Source organism: Brassica napus, chromosome C8 (assembly GCF_020379485.1).
Source record: "Brassica napus cultivar Da-Ae chromosome C8, Da-Ae, whole genome shotgun sequence".
Taxonomy (NCBI): Eukaryota; Viridiplantae; Streptophyta; class Magnoliopsida; order Brassicales; family Brassicaceae; genus Brassica; species Brassica napus.
In genome coordinates, this window is record NC_063451.1 from 23103650 (window position 1) to 23123721 (window position 20072).

At 34.1% G+C, this 20072-nt stretch overlaps 5 protein-coding genes and 1 pseudogene across 6 annotated transcripts; 1 reads left to right on the forward strand and 5 right to left on the reverse strand.

The window, feature by feature from the left end:
• Positions 1 to 862: 862 nt before the first annotated feature.
• Positions 863 to 3851, reverse strand: LOC106429504 (peroxygenase 1; the record flags this gene model as incomplete). Its single annotated transcript, NM_001315834.1, is given in 6 exon segments — positions 863 to 1232; positions 1316 to 1441; positions 1516 to 1610; positions 1696 to 1781; positions 1889 to 2038; positions 3701 to 3851. Coding segments are annotated over 6 exon segments (738 nt in total). The 3' UTR covers positions 863 to 1069.
• Positions 3852 to 4994: 1143 nt separating this feature from the next.
• Positions 4995 to 6730, forward strand: LOC106429478 (ethylene-responsive transcription factor ERF120). Its single transcript, XM_013870225.3, has 2 exons — positions 4995 to 6147; positions 6417 to 6730. The coding sequence occupies exons 1-2, from the start codon at positions 5874 to 5876 to the stop codon at positions 6605 to 6607; spliced, it is 465 nt and encodes a 154-aa protein (XP_013725679.1). The 5' UTR covers positions 4995 to 5873; the 3' UTR covers positions 6608 to 6730.
• A 5126-nt stretch (positions 6731 to 11856) lies between these two features.
• LOC106429477 (protein HOMOLOG OF MAMMALIAN LYST-INTERACTING PROTEIN 5-like) lies at positions 11857 to 12656 on the reverse strand (the record flags this gene model as incomplete). Its single annotated transcript, XM_013870224.3, has 1 exon — positions 11857 to 12656. A coding segment is annotated over one exon (459 nt), but the record flags the coding sequence as incomplete, so codon positions are not given.
• A 312-nt stretch (positions 12657 to 12968) lies between these two features.
• On the reverse strand, positions 12969 to 16784 carry LOC106429465 (65-kDa microtubule-associated protein 2). Its single transcript, XM_013870210.3, has 11 exons — positions 16636 to 16784; positions 16202 to 16282; positions 15927 to 16130; positions 15588 to 15833; positions 15305 to 15520; positions 15074 to 15229; positions 14694 to 15005; positions 14518 to 14605; positions 14287 to 14435; positions 13452 to 14214; positions 12969 to 13368 (listed from the first exon to the last, which is right to left on the reverse strand). Exons 2-10 carry the CDS (start codon positions 16271 to 16273, stop codon positions 13909 to 13911), a joined length of 1749 nt encoding a protein of 582 aa, XP_013725664.1. The 5' UTR covers positions 16274 to 16282; positions 16636 to 16784; the 3' UTR covers positions 12969 to 13368; positions 13452 to 13908.
• Positions 16785 to 17192: 408 nt separating this feature from the next.
• LOC106429463 lies at positions 17193 to 18733 on the reverse strand (annotated as a pseudogene).
• A 422-nt stretch (positions 18734 to 19155) lies between these two features.
• LOC106429500 (upstream activation factor subunit UAF30) lies at positions 19156 to 19989 on the reverse strand. 2 transcript variants are annotated; one of them, XM_013870245.3, is made up of 3 exons: positions 19838 to 19989; positions 19532 to 19723; positions 19156 to 19432 (listed from the first exon to the last, which is right to left on the reverse strand). In XM_013870245.3, the coding sequence occupies exons 2-3, from the start codon at positions 19703 to 19705 to the stop codon at positions 19259 to 19261; spliced, it is 348 nt and encodes a 115-aa protein (XP_013725699.1). In that variant the 5' UTR covers positions 19706 to 19723; positions 19838 to 19989; the 3' UTR covers positions 19156 to 19258. The 2 variants fall into 2 exon arrangements, with proteins under 2 accessions (XP_013725699.1, XP_013725701.1); XM_013870247.3 differs by having other exon boundaries at positions 19532 to 19720; positions 19838 to 19980.
• Positions 19990 to 20072: the final 83 nt, after the last annotated feature.

Sequence of the window (20072 nt, forward strand, 5' to 3'; positions counted from 1 at the left end):
TGAGCTGTATTTATCTTCAAGGAGATGGTAACATCCCGGTATACGTAAAAAAGGTTAAGAGAATTGATTTAACTATCTATGTCACCAAAGTGTGTTTACATTTTCGGGCATACATCCGTTTAGAACTTCATAGTTAAATGCGCTTGAGCTGGAATAGTAGAAAGATGGGTGACATATCGCGAAATAATTCGCGATATCGTGTCGCCTGTTACACGGAATGGGATCCACGTGCCGAAAGAATGAACATGGAAAGTCTATTAGCCGTGGACGGTCCGAGCGTTACAGAAACACTATGCCACTCTTTTCCACAAACGCTAAGCTTTTTGAAATTCGGACACTCTGGTTTCCCCATAAGTCAATAACCCCTCGAGATCCTCGACAAAAGCTTCCTAGATTTGAATGTATCTTCTCTTTGTAACCTTGTTCTCACTCGGTTCTATATATTTCTTATTATGAACCTTAATTGCTTCTGAGAGATGTAATTAACTTTGGAAGAGTATAGATGTTATTATACGTATCCGTGTACGAGTCTGAGACTCTTTATTTTCTTAAAGGGGTTTACCCATTATTTCTTTCGATTTGTGTGAGGGTTCTTGCATGATTCAATCTGTTTAGAGCTCAGATGTACATATGTAACTTGTGAGTTAAGAAAGTATCATGATCATTGGCCATCTTATATTCTGGAAAAGAAAATTTAATTATGATTATGAATAAAATGTACAGCCAGAATTCTTCTTGTTAGCTTAAACATCTTACTAAAGATTATATGAAACATGTAACTTCCTTACATGTTCGTTTAATTTTATATATATAAAAAAAATGTTTATTATTTTACAAATAAGTTAAACGAAATATGAAGTAACTCAACAACACTGCATAATTGCATTTAAATTGGAAATAAATGGAAAAAGAGACTGCTGGTACAAAAAGAAAAACAACAAAACATACTATTATTCCACATTGAAGCTTTTTAATAGAGCTGCAACTTATATTTTACCTTAAATATTTGGACATAACAAAACAACACATATGGATCGATTATAAGCCTAAAGCAGCTCGATCAATTACTTTAGTAGTACGCTGTCTTGTCTTCATTGATACCAACGTAGATCTTGGCGCAGTACTCGAACAAGCTCCCATCGAAACACCGCCTAATAGCTTCTTTTGATAAAAACCCTTCTTCATCCCTCGCTAGCAAGTACAACAGTCCCCACTCTATTTTGCTTGCAAACCTAATACACAAACATCATGTTTACAACCGGTTTAATACTTAACATTCATTCAGTAAACTAACTGCCTCATTTCACAGATGTACCATCCGAAAATGTCCCATGCGTCACGTTGTCCTTCTGTCATGTCCCATAATTCTCCAAGACTCAATTTATCTGGCAAGGTTTTCGCATATTTGCTAAATATCAACTCAAGATTCACCGGCATAAACCTGCCAAACATAAGGTGGTTAGAGACCAGTGCATCATGATTTGTGACGCGATTTTTTCAATATAGGTCACCCACCTCCCTTCATTGTCATATGTTCTTGAGTCGCTTCCATGCTTTGACTTGTGTATGTTGTGTATGTATATAGGGAAGAACGGCGAAGGTAACCATCCCTGCATTTTTGAAGTGAACATTAATATAGGCCAATTAATCAATCAAATCTACTGATATATGATGGAGGAAGATGAGAGGTGTCACCGGAAGAGTAGCATAGCTAAGGGCCAGGTTGATTACAGCAGCTATGATAAGCGACCCAATGATATTGAAACCAATCATTCGCAGTCCTAATCACAGGTTCGAATTTATCATACATATACTACTGAAAACATGAAACTGAAAGATCTATATATGTGTCTATATCTAAAATAACATATATGTATAGGTATATTACCAGAGTAGGTCTCCCAAGGGTAGATAATGCCATTATCATCTATATCGAAGAAAGCGACATGTTGTTGAAGAACACTTAGTCCATAATTCTTATGGCCTGGGGTTCCATATGGATGCTCTCTATCTGGTGCTTGCAGGGCTCTTGGCATATCTATGCATATCATTATCATATATCATATATATATACTCATTTACACATATCACATATCCATCAACCATCACATATATACATGATACATTAATTTGCGTATATGACACAATATTAACATATAATGTTTGGGCATTTGTAAAGATCAAAATAATATGATCATTTCCACAAAAGTGTGTTATATACTTATATGTGTAGAACTAAACTACTTTTTCAAAAAAAAAAAATGTGTAGAACTAACTACCGTATACATGCACGTGCATGTGTGTAAATTACATAACATAAATGAAGGCTGCATAAGGCCGGTTCTAAATAAATCCGAATGAAACATTTACATTGGCTGAGTTTTAAAATGTTACTAGATTCTAGGCGGGTATATTTTTTGTTTTATATTTTTATAGAAATTTAATGTTCATATTTATATTTGTGTTTTTCTTTGTAATCATATTTATGTTTTTATTTGTAATCATATTTGTGTTTTTCTTTGTAATCCGATTTAGCAAAATAAAATATATTTTGTAAATTTTGACTCAATGTAAATAAAAATCATGTTACCTTTGAAAGCACATGATTAATATTTTGACGATAACCTTTTTTATTTATCTAAAATTTCAATTTTATATATAATTAATGTTTACCTGAACTATTTTAGTTGATATGTTAGATAGATTAAGATTTTAGGCGAGAGTTTTGACCCGTAGAAAACATAATATTGTTTTAATTTAAATATTTGTATCAAAGTAGGATAATACATTTATATAAGTCATCTCACTTAATTTTAGTTTTATGTTTAAAGTTACAAAATTTAAATAAGATAGTTCTTTTTTATTTGCTCTTCTTATTAGTAAAAACTTTGGTAAATCAAAATTACTACAGTTCTTATATTATTATATTGCAGTTCTAATAATAATCTATAAAAATTTAAGCCCTCTGTAAAAAACATAATATGAAATCTCCCGAGTGTATATAATATCTGATATACTTTGTTTTTAACAGTGTTGATATTGATATAACACATGAATTAATGGTAGAAGTCAACCTATAATAATTTTTTGCTCTGATATATCTATTATCTATTATCTATTCCTTTAATATAGAGTTAGTGGGTTAGTTTATAAAAGAAAAAATATAGGGTTAGTGGGTTACGGTTATATTATTTGCTTAAAACTAATATGTATGCCCACTTATATAAAGAGAATCTTAAATTAAAAAAAAAAATAATTGAACATAACATTTATCAATAGATCATGATCCTGTTTTAATAGAATAGATTATATGCATATGTATATCGCAGAATCTTCAAATTTGTGGAAATTATTTTATTAAAATTAATCTAAAAAATTATGACCTCACAAATCTTAAATCCGGTTTATACTCTATGAATATTATATATTATTTGTAACTTATTATCGATATTATTTATTTGGCAACTATATCTATAAGATCATGAACATCAAAAATATTCCCACATGCATAAATTGCATACAGACACACCACACATGAATCCAAATATGCTGATATGCAGTCGGTGTGAAATAATCGTGCCTCTTCAAATTTGGGGGATGATGATATATGATATATCACATGTCAGCCTATAATATATACACATATAAAGATCCGTACGTTGGCAGCAATTAGGATGTAAGAGAAAGGCGTTTTCGTTACATGGTTTAGGAAGTCTATCATCCAAGTCAACACGAGCACGGCGATGAAAAGTGACCGGAGCGTAGGGAGCCACCGTAGCCATTGCGTCTCTCTCCATTATCTCCGTCGCCGTACCCATCTCGTTATTCTTGTTCTCTAGATTGAATGCAATGTGTTCGTGTGTTGTGTTTTAGAGTAATAAGAACGAAATGAGCTAATAAGAATGATGATTGATGTGCGTGGCCGACATGCACGCAAACGAATGCACCGGTGGACATGTCATTCCTTGTATTGACAACACTCTCTCCTCTTCTATCGTTCTCTTTCTTACACTTGACATGACTCTTACGACACGTTTGCTTCCATGCTTGATCACTTTATTGTGTATGCTAAATCTGTAATTTCACACAAAACCATGAATCGGGCCTTTATGGGGTTTCTGATCTAGTCCAGCTTCGAATACTATAACCACTCGCTAGTTGCTTCTTGAACTCGAGTACTCTAGAAAGAATATTCATGGGTTTGGTTAGGCCTGGACGTTCGGGTACCCGTTGGCATTCGGGTCGGGTTTTTCGGGTTTACGTTTCTAGGTCCCATACTAAAATTTTATTAGTACGGGTCAGATTCGGATAATAACACTTCGGGTTAGGTTCAAAATTGTATTGTATCATAAAACCCATAAAGTAATCATACATCGTACGGATTCGGGTTATATCGGTTCGGTTCAGATATAACCAAAGTAAAAAACAAAATTTTTGAAGTAAAACATAAAGAAAAACATAAAGAATGACATCTAAATTAAATAAAAATTAATCTATCACATATAAAATTGATAAAATAACAATAAAATGTTAAATCAAACATGAAAACAAACATCATTTGTAAACAATATATATTGCCTTATAGAGAGTAGACTTTTTATTTCAATGAGCAAATTATAAAATACTTATTTATAACTAATTGTGTACTTAAAGCATTTATTAGAATTTTAATATTTATTATTATATATAATATTACCACAAATATTGAATTTAATAATTGGAATACTTATATATATTTCAAAATATTTATATTGACTATTAATTTCGGATTTTTCGGGTTACCCGTTCGGGTTCGGTTAATAACACTTCGGGTTCGGATATTTTTTGTACCACCCTACAAGACCCGTTCAGGTATTTTTACGTTTCGGGTCCGATAACGGGTCGAGTTTTTCGATTCGGATTTCGGGTTCCGGATTTTATGCCCAGGCCTACGGTTTGGTAGTACATATAAAATGTTTAATCTTGGTTGGCCTAATGTATTTGAATATTTAAGCTCCTATTTTACAATTGACATAAAAGAAAAAGGGCCTTAATTGGAAAAATTAACGATCTCAGTTGTTAATAGCATTTTTCACTAATAATCTATGCTTCACAAATGCTGACTGGCTGTAAGAGATACATCGATGAAGCGTACCATTTAATTATTTTCTCTTTTTAAGTTGATAGTTTCAACATAATGAAAGTACGTAGATCATCGTTACAAATGAAATCCAACTTTTTAACGTTAAAAACAATCCTTTTCAAAAAAAAAAACAATAAAACAATTGTGCATTTGCAATAAAAAAAAGAACACTGATTTTATGAGATATGTATAATAAATAAACACTTCAATTTTGTTAATGCAACCTTATTTGAACAAAAAATACAGATGCCGCCAAGGAAAGTGCAGACTGGAAAATAGAGTACAGACTGAAAAGAAAAAGAGTACAGACTGATAAACCATAGCATGCAATGGCATGATGCGACGTGTTATATCAGGAGTGTATAGGTTTACTCGGCGAACTGTACATTATTAAACATAAAAGCTGACCTGGAAAGTCAACACTCTAATTAATAAGTGGATCGTATAAATCTAAATAATCACGTTTCTTCTGAAAATCGCGTTTATTACAGAAATAAACGACTTTTGATGTAAACGACTTATGATGTAACAGTTTTATGCCGCGTGTCTAAACATCGATAAGGTTCAAATGTGAACACATATTTCACTTTTCCTAGTATATAGTATATACTATATAAAGCCCTCTCTCTCCACTGTTTTTCCAAATCGTCACAACACTTTATTGGTTCCTTTTTTTTTGCATAAACTTTATTGGTTCCTTTTAACCAGAAACAGGAACACTTTGGATCATTTTCAGTTCGACTCCAGGAAAATGGATTATTCAGAAATTGATCCCTCTTACGATCAAAAACCTCCTTATTTGACAAGAGATCAAGAGCATGTGATCATGGTCTCTGCTCTGCGACAAGTGATATCCAACGTAGGAAGTGACACTACTTCATCATCGAACTTCGAAGCTCTTCAACCTTTGGATGCTGGCCCTTGTTCTCTTTGCGGTATCACCGGTTGCTACGGTTGCGCATTCCCACAACACCGAGAGATAAGTAAGGAGAAGAAGCACAAAGGAGTGAGGAAAAGGCCATCAGGTAAAATAACATTATATATCCAATAACTTATATATGTTCAACCGGGCCTGGTGGTCTGGTGGTATAGGAACCTCGGCCACAGCGGATTTAATATCTCTTCCGTTGGGGCGCTGGACCCCCTACGGGGTATAGTTGAGAATGTGGCTGACCAGATACCAGAGTTACCAAAAAAAAAAAAATTATATATGTTCCAGCCGGTAATTAACTTACGTTCCAACACGTTATGTTGAATATATTCTAACAGTTTACGTGCATTCATAAACGATCAGGTAAATGGTCAGCGGAGATATGGGATCCGAGTGCAAGAGAAAGGAGATGGCTTGGAACGTTTCCAACAGCCAAAATGGCGGCCCGGGCTTATGATGACGCGGCGGCTGGGCTTGTCAGAAGAAAGGCATCAAGAGGTGGCACAAGAAATGGAAAGGAAGCATACACCAAAACGACGGTGGAAGATGACTAATATTTTTTTTTTGATTAGTGATTATTTAGCTTAGAAAAATATGATAAGCTAAATATAATTATTGATAAAAAAACTATGTTATACTGTATTTTATTATATCAAGTTGAAGGTTATCTTTTAGCAAAAAAAAAAAAGTTTAAGGTGTTCGAGCAGAAGTGAAAATGTTTATTTTATATATCAGATTTTGATATGTATCAAATATTGTGTTTTTATAAAGTTTATGATTCTTTTCATATTATTTTGTTTCAAGTTATTTTATTTATAAGAAATGTTTTTCCTTTTAATAATATTTGATATTTTCCATTTTAATGTTTTGAATAACATAAGAAATTGAATTATATTTATATTTTCTCGTTTTGATTATGTGTATACGGAAGCAGAAAGGGGTGTTTAGGCCATTTTCATTTTAGACGATAACGCAATGATTAATGATCTGGCTGATTTCTCCACTGTCACCCGTAAACACAGCTTTTGTGGTTGGTAATGTTTGTTGGCGTTTTGCAACAATCAAAATGCTATAAATCATTTTAAGTTGTTCTGAACCTCTTAAAATCAAAAGTTGGTTTTGCTATAGCGTTTGCGGCTGTGGACGGCTGCAGATAGATAAATAAATATAAAAATACTTTTAAATCTAAAATTAAAAATGGAAATATTATATATATATATATATATATATTATATTTTAATTTAAATTCACAAACGGTGTCATAATTTATTTTATAAAAACTTTAAACTAAGAGTATTCACTATAATTTTTAAAAATTAATATATATAAACGAGACAGAATATTCTTTTAATTTTTTTAATATAAATCTTTAAGAAATTTTTTATTGTAATTATAACTTTGATCTAAGTTAAAAAATAAACATAATCCTATTAATTATATTATATTAATAGTTACACATTTTATCACAATAGTATGTTTTTGATATTTTTATAATGGTGTAATATATTAATATTGGCAATTTATTATTAAACCAATGCAATATCTCATAATCAACCAGTTATAAATATCCCGCAAACGTAACAATTTCTAACCGATGTACCAATCGTTCAGATTGCATAATAACGCTAGAAACTGCAACCCACATATACGCAAACTTCCGTAACCACACCCGCACCTGCAACTGTTGTGTTTCAACCAGTTAAGGCCTAAGTAAATGTTATATTGCAGCATGTGCGAACATGATAAACAGACTTACGAACAACGATTCCACGATGTAACTCTCTCTATAACACTTGGATCGACGAACGGTTTTACATGTACAACAACCTCGATGGACATGATTTCTCTGCAGCACACGACTATAACGAACGGCTTTGACTACATCACGTTGAAATCTCCGAAAATGTTGCATCCTATAATCTACAAAAAATTGTGCTTCTTTTGGGAATCGAACCCAAGACCTGATGTAAAATCTTTTAAACCTTGACCAATAGACCACAACGTTTCCACAAAAAAAATTGTCAACAAATCATTTATTAAATAAAGTTTTGATATATAAAAGAAAAAATATTTTTTTATCAATTATATCTCACTTATATGGAAAAATAACAAATTTCTTGCTCTACCTTTCCTAAAGAATTTTTCACACAGAATGTGAAATTATACAGATTATCATTTTTTTTATCGAAGATAATGTAGGTGAATCTGTTTGTAATTCTGTATATAAGGTTTTATCTATTTATTTATACTATTAAAAATAAGCATTCTAAAAAATCTACTTAAACAAGGTAATTGGAAGTATTTACTAGAAACTTAATATTTACCTTTATCAGTAAAAAATATATCAATATTAATAAAATATAATATTTCCTAATATTTACTCCTACAATTTCGGTATCTAACAAAAAATTTTTATAATCAATCAAATTAATTATAAATTTGTCCCTGTTATTTAATTAACTAGGTGATTTTCCCGTGCTCAAGCATATGTATAAATATTTATAAAATAAATATACTATAATAATATTTCTATTTATTTTTAATTTTAAATTAACTTATAATTTGCATGCACAATTTATATTAATAATATTATATTACTTTAATTAGACATATGATTTTAGATATGTTATATCTAGTCGGTTTTATTGTTTTTTACAGTCGATTTAGTTATCATTTGGGTATATTAGATTGCATCTATTTCTCTGAATTCAACTATAATATTTTTTTACTTTAAATATATTAAAATTATGATTAATTTTCTTATTTGAATTTACGTTGGTTATTGTCTTAGATACATAAATATATTCAAGGAAGTTGATGTATAATTTAAGATATATTGTACTTAGAATGAAATATAAAATAAACTAAAGTGTATGATTCCAAATTACATAAATTAATACAACAATAATATTTTACAGTCTCATGAATATATATAAATTTTACAAAAGAACTAAATTATAACAATTTATTAATATTTTATTTTCATTTATTAATATGTTTTGAGTCATCTTATAATTTACATTTATAAAATAAATTATTATTATAAAATTATTTATTATTATTGTAATTAAATCTATGATTTTAGATATAAGTTGGATTAGTCGAGTCACTCATGTTGTGAGCATATTGAGTTATATATTGTTTCAAATTCAAACTGAAGTACAATTATCATTAAGTAAAATCAAATTAATTTTATTTATCATTTAAATGTGCATGTAGTTTCATAACATTTATCAAATTATATGTTGATTTTTTTTCAAAAAAAAAAATCATAAAATAAATCGATGATCAATATGAAGTTACATACATAAGTAACTAATACATTTTTGGTAGCTCATGAACACATATCAATATTTACAATAATTAAAATATTTTATAAAGTCTAAATAACTTTATGCCTTAGATATACTAAATAGTAAACTGAAATTTATTTGAAGTAATCTTTAAACGAGAATTCATATTTGCTTTGATATTTTAATTATAGTCATATTAAGTTCCACAAAAATAAACAAATAAAATTTAAAAGCAAATTTAATATTATGAAAACTAAATTTTTAATAATGATAAAATATAATATATCTACCTCGTTAAAGTATATAGTGTTATGTTATTTTAAAATATTTTGTAATTATTTGATCAAAACATATTTATTGTTAATTCTTTTTATTTTTTTAGTATCACTTAAAAATAGACAGTTTAAAAAAAATTGTGTGATTGTATTTTAAAAATCATATTATATAAGTAAAATTTAATTTATAGATTTTTTTGCTGTAATTGAAAGATATTATAATCAACTAAATATATGAAAAGTAAATAAAACATTCCAATAGTACTAATTATAGACTATTTTTAGTCAATTAAACATATATCAGTTTATGTTACTTAATTGTTTTATGCATGTAAGAAAATATATAGATATATAAAAAATTATCTCTATTACTTTGAAAATATATAGTTTTGTATTGTTTAAAATTATGTTTTAAGAGAAATAATATTTTTTTTCTAATATCAAGATTATGTGTGTGAATGTTGTTTTATGAAATCACATTATACAAAAATCTGCTAGTAAATTTTAAGTCGCATCAACTCAACATATATAACTCTTATAAAATGCACAAAAAATATAATGAGAGAGAGTAGACATGTGCATTCGGGTACAGATTGGTTCCTTTCGGATCCGAATCTCTTAGGTCCTAGACATTTTAGACCCAACTAGGTATTTTAAAATTTTAAAATACGGAATGGATCCAGATATTTAAGACCCAAATTTTTTTTGAATTATCTGAAAACTCCAAAATACCTACAAACCCAAACAAATACCTGAAAATATTCAAATACCAAACCCCCTCCCCCAAATGTTTTACCCTAAATCTGATGGAGAAACCAAAAAACACACTCAAAATTTTACCCAAGTACCCAAAACCCGAAACTATACCTAAAATCAAACCCAAAACTTTAAAAATATTCGTAATAGAGAAAACATATTTGAAATATCCAAATACACCTAATATACACAAAACATTTTAGGTATTGTAGGTATTCGGTCGGGTCTCAAGCAAGACCCATACTCGAACCGAGACCCGCATGTCCAAAAAAATACCCAATAGGTATTTTACCCTGGACCCGGATCCGAACCAAACCTATATTTTCAATTCAATTTTGGTTTGGTTTCTCTGGTCCGGATAATATGTCATGACTAAAAATAGGTACATAAGAATGTACATACAAAAATCTTAAGTAAAATAATTCATAAATTATATATTTTAAACATATTCGCTTTTTCAAAATAGTACGACTTTGTAACATAAATATATAACAATTTTAAAATAATTATTCATATTAAAATACTTATTCATATTAAACTTTGTTTATATATCAAAAAAATCCGCGCTTTCGAAGCACATATCAAAATCTAGTTATAGTTAAATTAAGATATAGTCGTTTATAGTATGCATGTTGAACTATTTTTTTAGAAGTGGGTACGAAGCGAATATCTAATCTTTAAAGATATTCATAATCTGATTTGTTTCATCCAGATCAGCAATTTTATTATTTGATTTATTTCGACGCCATCCAAATATTCAGTAAATTATATATTTTTAAACTAAGTATTCGATTTGATTCATAAAATTCAAAAGGTCCAATTTTTAATATAAAAATTTACTATAGTGAAAACAATAATATTTCATTATAAAATAAAAATTAATCATCTTTTAAAACTGTAATGACTAAATAATGAAATTAGTGAATAAAGATATTATAAGACTTGTAATGCAAAAATAATTATATATGTTGCCAAGAATTGTAAACAACAATTATACAATATTTTGAGCTTATATACATAAGAATAATTATAAAACTTATAAAACAAGTTTACAATATATGATCAACGTGTACATGTAAAGAACTGAAAGTAATAATAATATCAAAACCTTGTATTATTTTACTCGGATATATATATATCCGGATCAGATCGAATATCCATTTTTCTAATATTTGTGATTTGATTTGATTTTAGCGGATACTACATATTAGTATTTGTTTTGATCTATAGAATTAAAGTTATCCAATTTTTTTAATCGAATCGAAATAGATAACAGATCAGATCAAAATTTATAGATCTTTTGCCGCCCTTAATCTTATGGATGTAGTTTGGTGTGGACTGTGGAGTCGATAAGGAAATTGCTCTTGTAGTCTACCACAAGAAATTGTTTATTTTCACGTGCTACATAGGAATTAAAATATTTTCGTCTTGGTTGAGATCATTATTTGTATAAATTAAATTAATTATTTAAGAAGAAAATAATGTACCAGACAATAGAATATATATATATATATATATACACACATATATATTGTGATTTTTTATGTATATACTTCTAATGTTTGTGGCTGTATACATCAGGAGCGCGCTTGCCAACAACAGTTGTTTGAGAAATCAAAAGGCCTTTCACACTACTTTTTATTTGTACACAAAGTCTGATCACGAAAAGTTAAGAACCCCCATGGTGTGATTGTGAGTTCGTAGCCTCGTACACACATTCACCCCAAGTTTAACAGATTAAACCTGAAATTCAGTGACTAGTGGATGGAAAAGTCAGCAACTCGAGTGACTTCTTCAGATGTTCTACAGCAGTAGAGACTTCATCGAAAGCTAAAAGCTCCAACAGCGAATCTAGCAGCCTTGTGCGCCTCTGCAATCTTATCTGGACCTGGCTGGTAGCTGCTGTCGTAATGGTACTTCTGAGCTGGACTAGGTGCATGTTCTAGCACCGTAGCAATATTGTTACGCCCGTTTGATGATGAATAAGGAGGAGAGGACGTGAAGCTTGTGGAAGAAGGAGCAGAATAGTAAGATTCAGGGTTTTGGTAGTGAGTAGAGGAAGGAGTGGCTGGGAGGCTGCTATCACTAAAGCTCGGGTAAGACTGGAAATTAGGGAGAGAAATTGGAGAAGGCTCATGAGATGGATAGTTTTGTGATGGCGGCAGATCTTGGTGGTAAGGGGAGTTTGATGGTCCCGTGGGAGGAGGAATGAGATCGTTGGAAGGGTAAGAAGACGGTGGTGGAGGATGAACATCTGTGGGATAATTATTGTTAGGCCGTCACATGAATTTCAGGTTTTAACACTTCTAAACTAATGGGCAGTGATTGATATACATTACTACAAAATTCGAAAGACATCATGAAACGATGATGGGGCCATGGAGGAAGATATCACCTAAAAGCATGTCTACCGACCAGTGTGCTTTATTGTTACATGTAATGTATGTATATGCTCTTTTCAGTAACAAAACGAGACAGAGAATGAATCTAACAGAAATAGGATAATTCGAACTCATTGAGCTAGTGCTGATAACAGTACTAGAAAACTTACTAGTAGTGTCAGACATGTCATTCAAGATGAGATTCAAACATAAGTCAAAAAAAGAAGAAGTAATTATTACAAGTCAGCTCTTCCAGCACGATCCTTTGCAAAGACATTAAGTGCTACATATGGATAAGAACGCACGCGACATTAAACTCAAGATTTTCACCATCAACATGCAAGAAAAACCCCCAAGCCTGAGTACCAATGTATAAGTATTGTTGCTTCACATATGTTTTCCCAAATACATGAACATAATAAATACACTCTCTCCAGCATTACAAATACATATCAACTAACAAAATCAAGACAGGTGAAAACAAATCAGACAAAGCTCACAACTTCAAGGTGTGATACCTTTTCGAGTTGATTACTGAGGGTCGAGTTCGTGGTCTTGGTTCTATCGCTCTGTTGATTCTTCAATCCTCGTTCCATGGCGTATAGTCGACCTGATCATATCATCTCACTCAAATAAACAATCACTCATGTATGTTTTTTTTCTTCAAACAGAGAGAAGACAAGCTAAACTTACAGTAATAACCAACAAGAGGTTCATGTTTCTGCAACTCGTCCGCTCGTTGCAAGTAAGGCAGACTGGTTCGTTTGGGTTCGACATGGGTCCTCCTCTCTCTCTCTCTCTCTCCGCGACCTCGCAGCTTTCATCAGATTATAGAAGACAAGTAGACAACCATCAAGTGTTCCTAATTTGCCAAAACGATGTCGTAACATCTGTCTTACATTATTCAATTGCACACATCTTTAAGCATATTACGATTTGACGCCATATAAATTATATAATTGCAATTAGAACCCTAATGTTTTTCTTCATTAAACCGGTCACTTCAAATTCAAAGTATAGTCGTCATTCTCCCAAAGGCTTGGAAGAAGAAGAAAAAAGAGTCGATCAATGATACAGAGACATAAAAATCTACGTAACATTCTACTCTCAAGTGTTAATACCAAACTAACAAAATGACTAGAGAATATTATCATGGTGAAGAAGCTGGAACTGGGTCAGGACAAGAGACTGGAGGAGATGATGCAGCTTCCTCTTTCGAGATGGCTACTAGTTTCGAAGGCGAAGTCAGCTTGTTGAGACTGTCTCTTTTGGACTTGCTTCCGTTTGAGTTCATTGATAAGCGCCTAGGCGTTTCGTTAGCCCCTCCTCCTCCTCCTCCTCCGTTAGCTCGTGTTCCCACCGGTTTCTTGGCACTCACGGGTCTCGCAGGGCTAGGTTTAGACCCAAAGGCTGAGTCTTGCTCTGTGTGCGGCTGTTCTTGCTGCTTCTTCTGCTCCTGTAAAATAGGAAACGGCTACGTCAGTTAGGGGTTTCACAATCAGATGACTAGAGTATGAAGAAAACTCACCTTCAGCCTCCGCTTCTCCTCTTCTCGTTCCTGCCTAAGCATAGTGTACTCATCTAGCATGGCTAGTAGAGGAACACCATCGTACTCAAAGGACATACTGTTATCCTCTTCCCATGCCCGGGTTTTAGCAACCAATGTGTCAACCATTGCTTGCACAAAACAAAAAGATCATAAACTCTTGAGGTCTCAGTTTGACTCAAAAAGATGATAAGAGAGACTCTTGCAAGTTACCCGTAATCTTGCTGACAAGAATCCTAGCTTTCTCAGCTCTCTTGAGATTCAAATGCGCTCCTCTGCTTGCACTATACCTGTTCTGATCCTGTTTTCAAAAAACAATTAAAACGTATAATCTTAAACAGGTGTTGTGTGTTTGACATTGTTATGATCGATCCTCTCATTGCATTTACCCGGTTATAGTCTTCAAGCCAGCTCTCTTCCTCACAAGCTGACATCCATTTCTCGACTCGGTCCAATATCTCTTTCCTACTAAACGCTTCTTCCTTGGCCTTTGCTATCTGGCTATCCATCTCAGCTAGCAGCTCAGCAGGTTCAGTGTTTCCAGCGTCAATCAATGACATGATCCTCTCGCGAACAACCTCAGGCTTTATCTCTATGTGAGCACGAGCGTATATCTCCTCTAGCTCGGATTGTTTCTTGAATGCAATCTCCTTCATCCTGCTAGCTTTCAGCTTATCAAGCCTATCCACTTCCACCTCAGCCTTCAAACAAATGCACTTACATAATATAAGCATTGGGTGATTGTCAATACATAACAAGTTAACAATACCTGCTCGATGAGATCAAGGGCGAGAGCACCAGCGACGGTTACTTCATGAACTGAAGCTGAAATGTAACAGGTAACATGGTTAAAAAGCTCTCTTTCCTCATCAGGAGTGTCCATCAGATTCCATAGTTCAGTTAGCTGAATAGCTAGCTCTTGAAGCTGCACATAAACCAAGATTCATTAATGAAACATATGTCCAGACTAAACTGACCAACCTCATGTAAGAGAACCAACCTTCTCAAGTCTTTGCTTCTTATCCTCTTTAAGAGTCAATACAGTTGTAGCCAACCTTGAAAGAGTCTCATTGCTAATGCTCTTGGCATGAACACCATTTGCCTCATCTAAGCTCGGATGAACTTCAGTGACAGTGCTCAAGAAATCTAAACCAAGGACGGAGCATAGATCATGCACTGTGCTCACAAACTCAAGCACCTTGTTCAACCTATCACTCTGTCCAAACACAAAGCAGTTTAGTTCTGTTCTCAAAACAAACAAAATCACCAACTAATATTGTTACCTTCTCTTTCTGGAGCTCTTGGAGTTTGCTCTTGTAGTCATCTAGCCTCTTCAGAGACAAGTCAGACTCGTCAACCACATGAGGCCCATTACTCAAACCACCAGCGATCTCTTCACAGATCTTCTGAATCTGTGACTGCACATCAGAAAACTCCCGGACCCTTTCCTCTTTCTGTTGCCAAAGTTGTTCAAGCGCAGGTGCTATTGCAGAAAGCTGCTCTTTGATCGTTCCTGAAGTCTTATCTGGCTGCAACCAAAAACAAACACACATCTAAATGACTCTACTCATCATCTTTACCCTTTTCCTCCATATTTTAGAGACGTGGGAGCACACACTTACAATGCCGATGTAGCTTTTGTCCCCAAGAGCGGTAGTGAGATTGGAAAGCTCAACATTGGCATCAGACAAGGTCTGAAGAAGCTCAGCGCGAGATTTTGCGGCGAGCTCAACCTTGTGCTTGTAAACGTTGAGACACTCTTCCTCTATCTGGAGAAGTAGTTTGTCTCGTTCCTCATCGCTCTCACCAACTTCATCCCATATTTCCTGTTAAAAATTTTTTGTCTCCAATGAGTTCATGAAACCATAGTTTTTAAGTGTGCGGTCCGGAAAATTACCTGCAACTTCTGGAGTAAGGTGCCACAAGTGATCTCTCCAAGAAGAGGGTTTTCTGCTTCTGTCACTGCCATTCTTGTTTCCTGCAGAAAGCAAACACACAAAAAGCTTTTTTTGGGTGAAGAACTGAGGTAAAAGAAACCAAAGTTGCAATCTTTTTTCGGAAACTAAACACCTAATCATTCTCCTCAAACATGGAAGATTCAAAGCTAATAACTTTCAGAAAGAAATAGAATCTTGAACTTGACAAGCTCAAACCCACATTGTTAGCAGGACACATGAAACAAGCATGATGAACGCTAAAATGGGATTAAGCACAAGTAGAAGCTCGAAAAGAGATGGAGATCTCAAGCTAGGACAATAGATATCCAAAAGCAAAGCAAGAATCCAACATTCAAATTAAAAGAATCAAACAGTAGAAGATTGTTTTCTTTACCTAGATCGTTACTGGAAGCTAACGGTTTATCTGGGTCTTTTACACTTCTCTTCAAGTAGATCTGAAGCTCAGAGAGAGATAGAGCTCAATTTGTACTATAGTCTCAAACTATAGTTATGGAGGTTGGGAAATGGGAAAAAGTGGGACCCACTTTACGGAACTCAATAAAGAATTAAGAAAACAGAAAAAAAAAAAAAAAAAAGTGATTCCTCTGTTTTCGCATTATGTGCTGATGTGGCTACTGTACACTGAGCTTCAGGCATTGACTCATGTTCATGTCTGAACATCTGCCTTCGGCAGGCCTCATGGGCTTCAATATTCCGACCCAGCCCAAACAGTTTTGTAAGAACCATTCTTCTATCATTTGATACATTCGTTTGTAACCATTTTTCTTTTTGGTATCAAGACCGATAGATTATGTATGTGCCTCTTTACAAGACTACAGTGCAGATGATCCTAGACACCTCTATAGAGAGGGTTTTAAGAAGAGAGTGTAGGTTTATGTCACTCTGTTTTCAGTTTCTGTCCTTCTGGTTGTGTTATTATTAGACCATGTATGCAAAACCTTGATTTGTGTCTGAAAACTTATCAAATCATGTTTGAAAGAAGACTGAAAAAAACGGACACAGAAGCAGGACTTCCCTTGCAAGTGACCATGTCCAGCAACTATGGGAGATCTTTGTTCATCCGATGAATAAACAAACGAAAAGAGAAAACTTGTATAACTCAAAAGATTTATGGACTTCTTTTTTAAGCATCAGACTCTTTCTTGTTTTCTTCGCTCTCTCCTCCCTGAGTAACACCAACCTCAGCTGGTCTTATCACTCGATCATACAACGTGTATCCAGCCTGCAGATTTTGACACCAGCCATTACAAAATTGGTGATAAGACTATTGTACTAAAGAGAGAATCCAAAGAGATTACCTTCAAGACATGAGCAACTGTGCCTTCTGGTTTAGAAGCATCAGGGACTTGGAACATTGCGTTATGTCTGTTTGGATCAAACGGTTCGTTGATAGGATCATACTTGTCCATACCAAATTTCTTAAACACTTGAGCTAGCTGTTTCTCAGTCATCTCCACGCCTTCTAAAAGGGTCTTTAACAGTCCAGAAGCAGAATCTTTCGAGGTCTCGTCAAGCTTTGAGAAGCTCTCTCTGACAACAGAAGAAGCTCTTCCAAGGTTATCCGCCACATCCAAAAGGCTCTTTGCAAAATTCTGCAGATACACATACATACATACATATATATTCTCAGTTCAACTATCATTCATCACAATGATGCAAACAAAGTTCTTTTGTAGGACTAACCTGTATGGCATACTTCTTGGTGTTTTCAGCATCACGCCTTGTTCTGTCCATTACATTCTCCATCTCTGCGTAAGTGCGAAGAACTTTATCTTTCATTTGCTTAATCTCTTCCTCCTTGACAGACAGTAGCTCCTCCTTCTCAGCTACGAGCTTCACCAGATCATCCTTCGACATCTCCTCTCCTCATCATCACTCTCGGAATCTGATTCCGAAACTGCAGCTCTTTTAGCATCTTTCCCCGCACAAGCTTTTGATTCTGAGTCAAGACCTGACTCGTTTGCCTCAGCTGTCTTGGACGCCTCAGTGTTGCTGCTCTCCTTTCCGTGTGATTCAGGCGTTGTGGAGGTTGAAGAAAGAGAGAACCTTTGAAGTGAAAACGAATCAAGAGACACCTGAGCTGCTACAAGCTGCCATGAGACCAAAGAAAGCACTATCAAAATCATTTCTAAAGACACTGACTTTAGGGTTCAATTGGATAAACCCCTAAACCCTGAACGAAATTCGTTAGGAATCGTGAATATTATGGGTCAAAATCTAACCTTTTGTGAGAAGTTGTTAACCAGGGAGTGATACCGGCTAGTGAATATAGGAGCTTGGTTCCTCGCCGGAAGAGCGGCGGCGGAGAGAGAGGAGCGTAAGCCCGCGCTGCGGGAAACTCGCGAGAGAATCCTCGAGGCCAGCATCAGGGAATGCACAGAGGAACAGAGCAACGATCAACAAGAGAAGAGAAGAGAAAGTTCACAGAGGTGCTCAGCGTGGAGAAGAGAGTTCTCTCTTTTGTATTTCTTTACGTAAATACCCTCACCAATGCACCGGTGGCTGGGGCTGTGAGGGTATTATCGTCAATATAGCACTACGAGATTTTGAGAACCCTCTAGAATCAGAGGCACTCACTTTAGACCAAACACATGTCCTGTATCATCATCGGCTATGTTTTTGCGAGTCAACTACTTGTTATATCAAGCAACTTTCTGATTTGTGTTCTTAGTCCTCTTGGATGTTTTCAAAGTGCAATGGGATACTAGGAGATGAGCCACTTCGCACTTGACTGATAGAATTGAAGCCTTTCCACATGTTCAAATGCAAGCAACTATGTACTTTGGGACTTTTAACATATCAAGTCATACCACAAACAAATTGCTTTACCATTCCGAGCTTTTACCAGTGATTAGTCAAGGTGCTTGTTTTTTTTAAAGCAAGCTTTTCAGGATGTTGTAAAAGAACCAATCTTTCTTAATATATGTTTTGTGTAACTACTTAAAGATGTCATAGGCAAAGATTCAAAACATAAACCAAATGTATATCAATGTACTTCAATACTTAAAGATGGATGGCATTCTTTTTTCTTGAGAATTCGAGTTGGGTGCTTTGGTGGTGAAATGCAACTTGATAAGAGAAGGAAGATCGACTAGCTCCACTCGCGGCTTCCCAAGCAAAATACTCTTCAGCTTTTCATCACAGTTCACCACATTCTTGTTCTTAGGATCCTTTAAAAGAAACAAAGAACCAATCACCAGCCGATGAGACAAACAAATTAACAAAAAAAGCTGTCTTTAGCAAGTAACTAACTGATCACATGTTCTAACCTGAAGATTGTTGGTTTTGATGTACGACCAGACACGCATGAAACAACCCAGACGAGAACTCTGAGACTGACCAAGGAAGTCACGTAGAGTAGATGGAAGATTCACAAGGTCAATCAAATTCCCAAGCTTCTTAGGGTTGTCAATTATTGCTTTCTTCAACCTCTGAGGCTGCATCTTGATTCCAATCAACTACTGAAATGGAACAAAGAAATAAAAACGTTATTTTCACCACTGATTCCCTCTGGGGAATTTCATCGAACAGTTGGTGTGCAATAATAAGAAAGCGAAGCTAACTTAAAAGCTTACCCTGTAATTGGTAAGTGAAACTGAAAGCAGCAAGTCAATGCAAATGAGCTTAAGCTTTTACACCGTAACAGTGAAAAAGTTGTGACACTGGTGCGTTGAATAATCCTCGCGCCTGAATGAAACGCTGCAGGCTGTGTGATTGAAGGTTCGAAAAAGACGATATTTTAAAAGTAATACGTTTGTTGGGCTTGTAATGATTATTGGGCCCAGAATATATACCCACGAGACTTCCAAT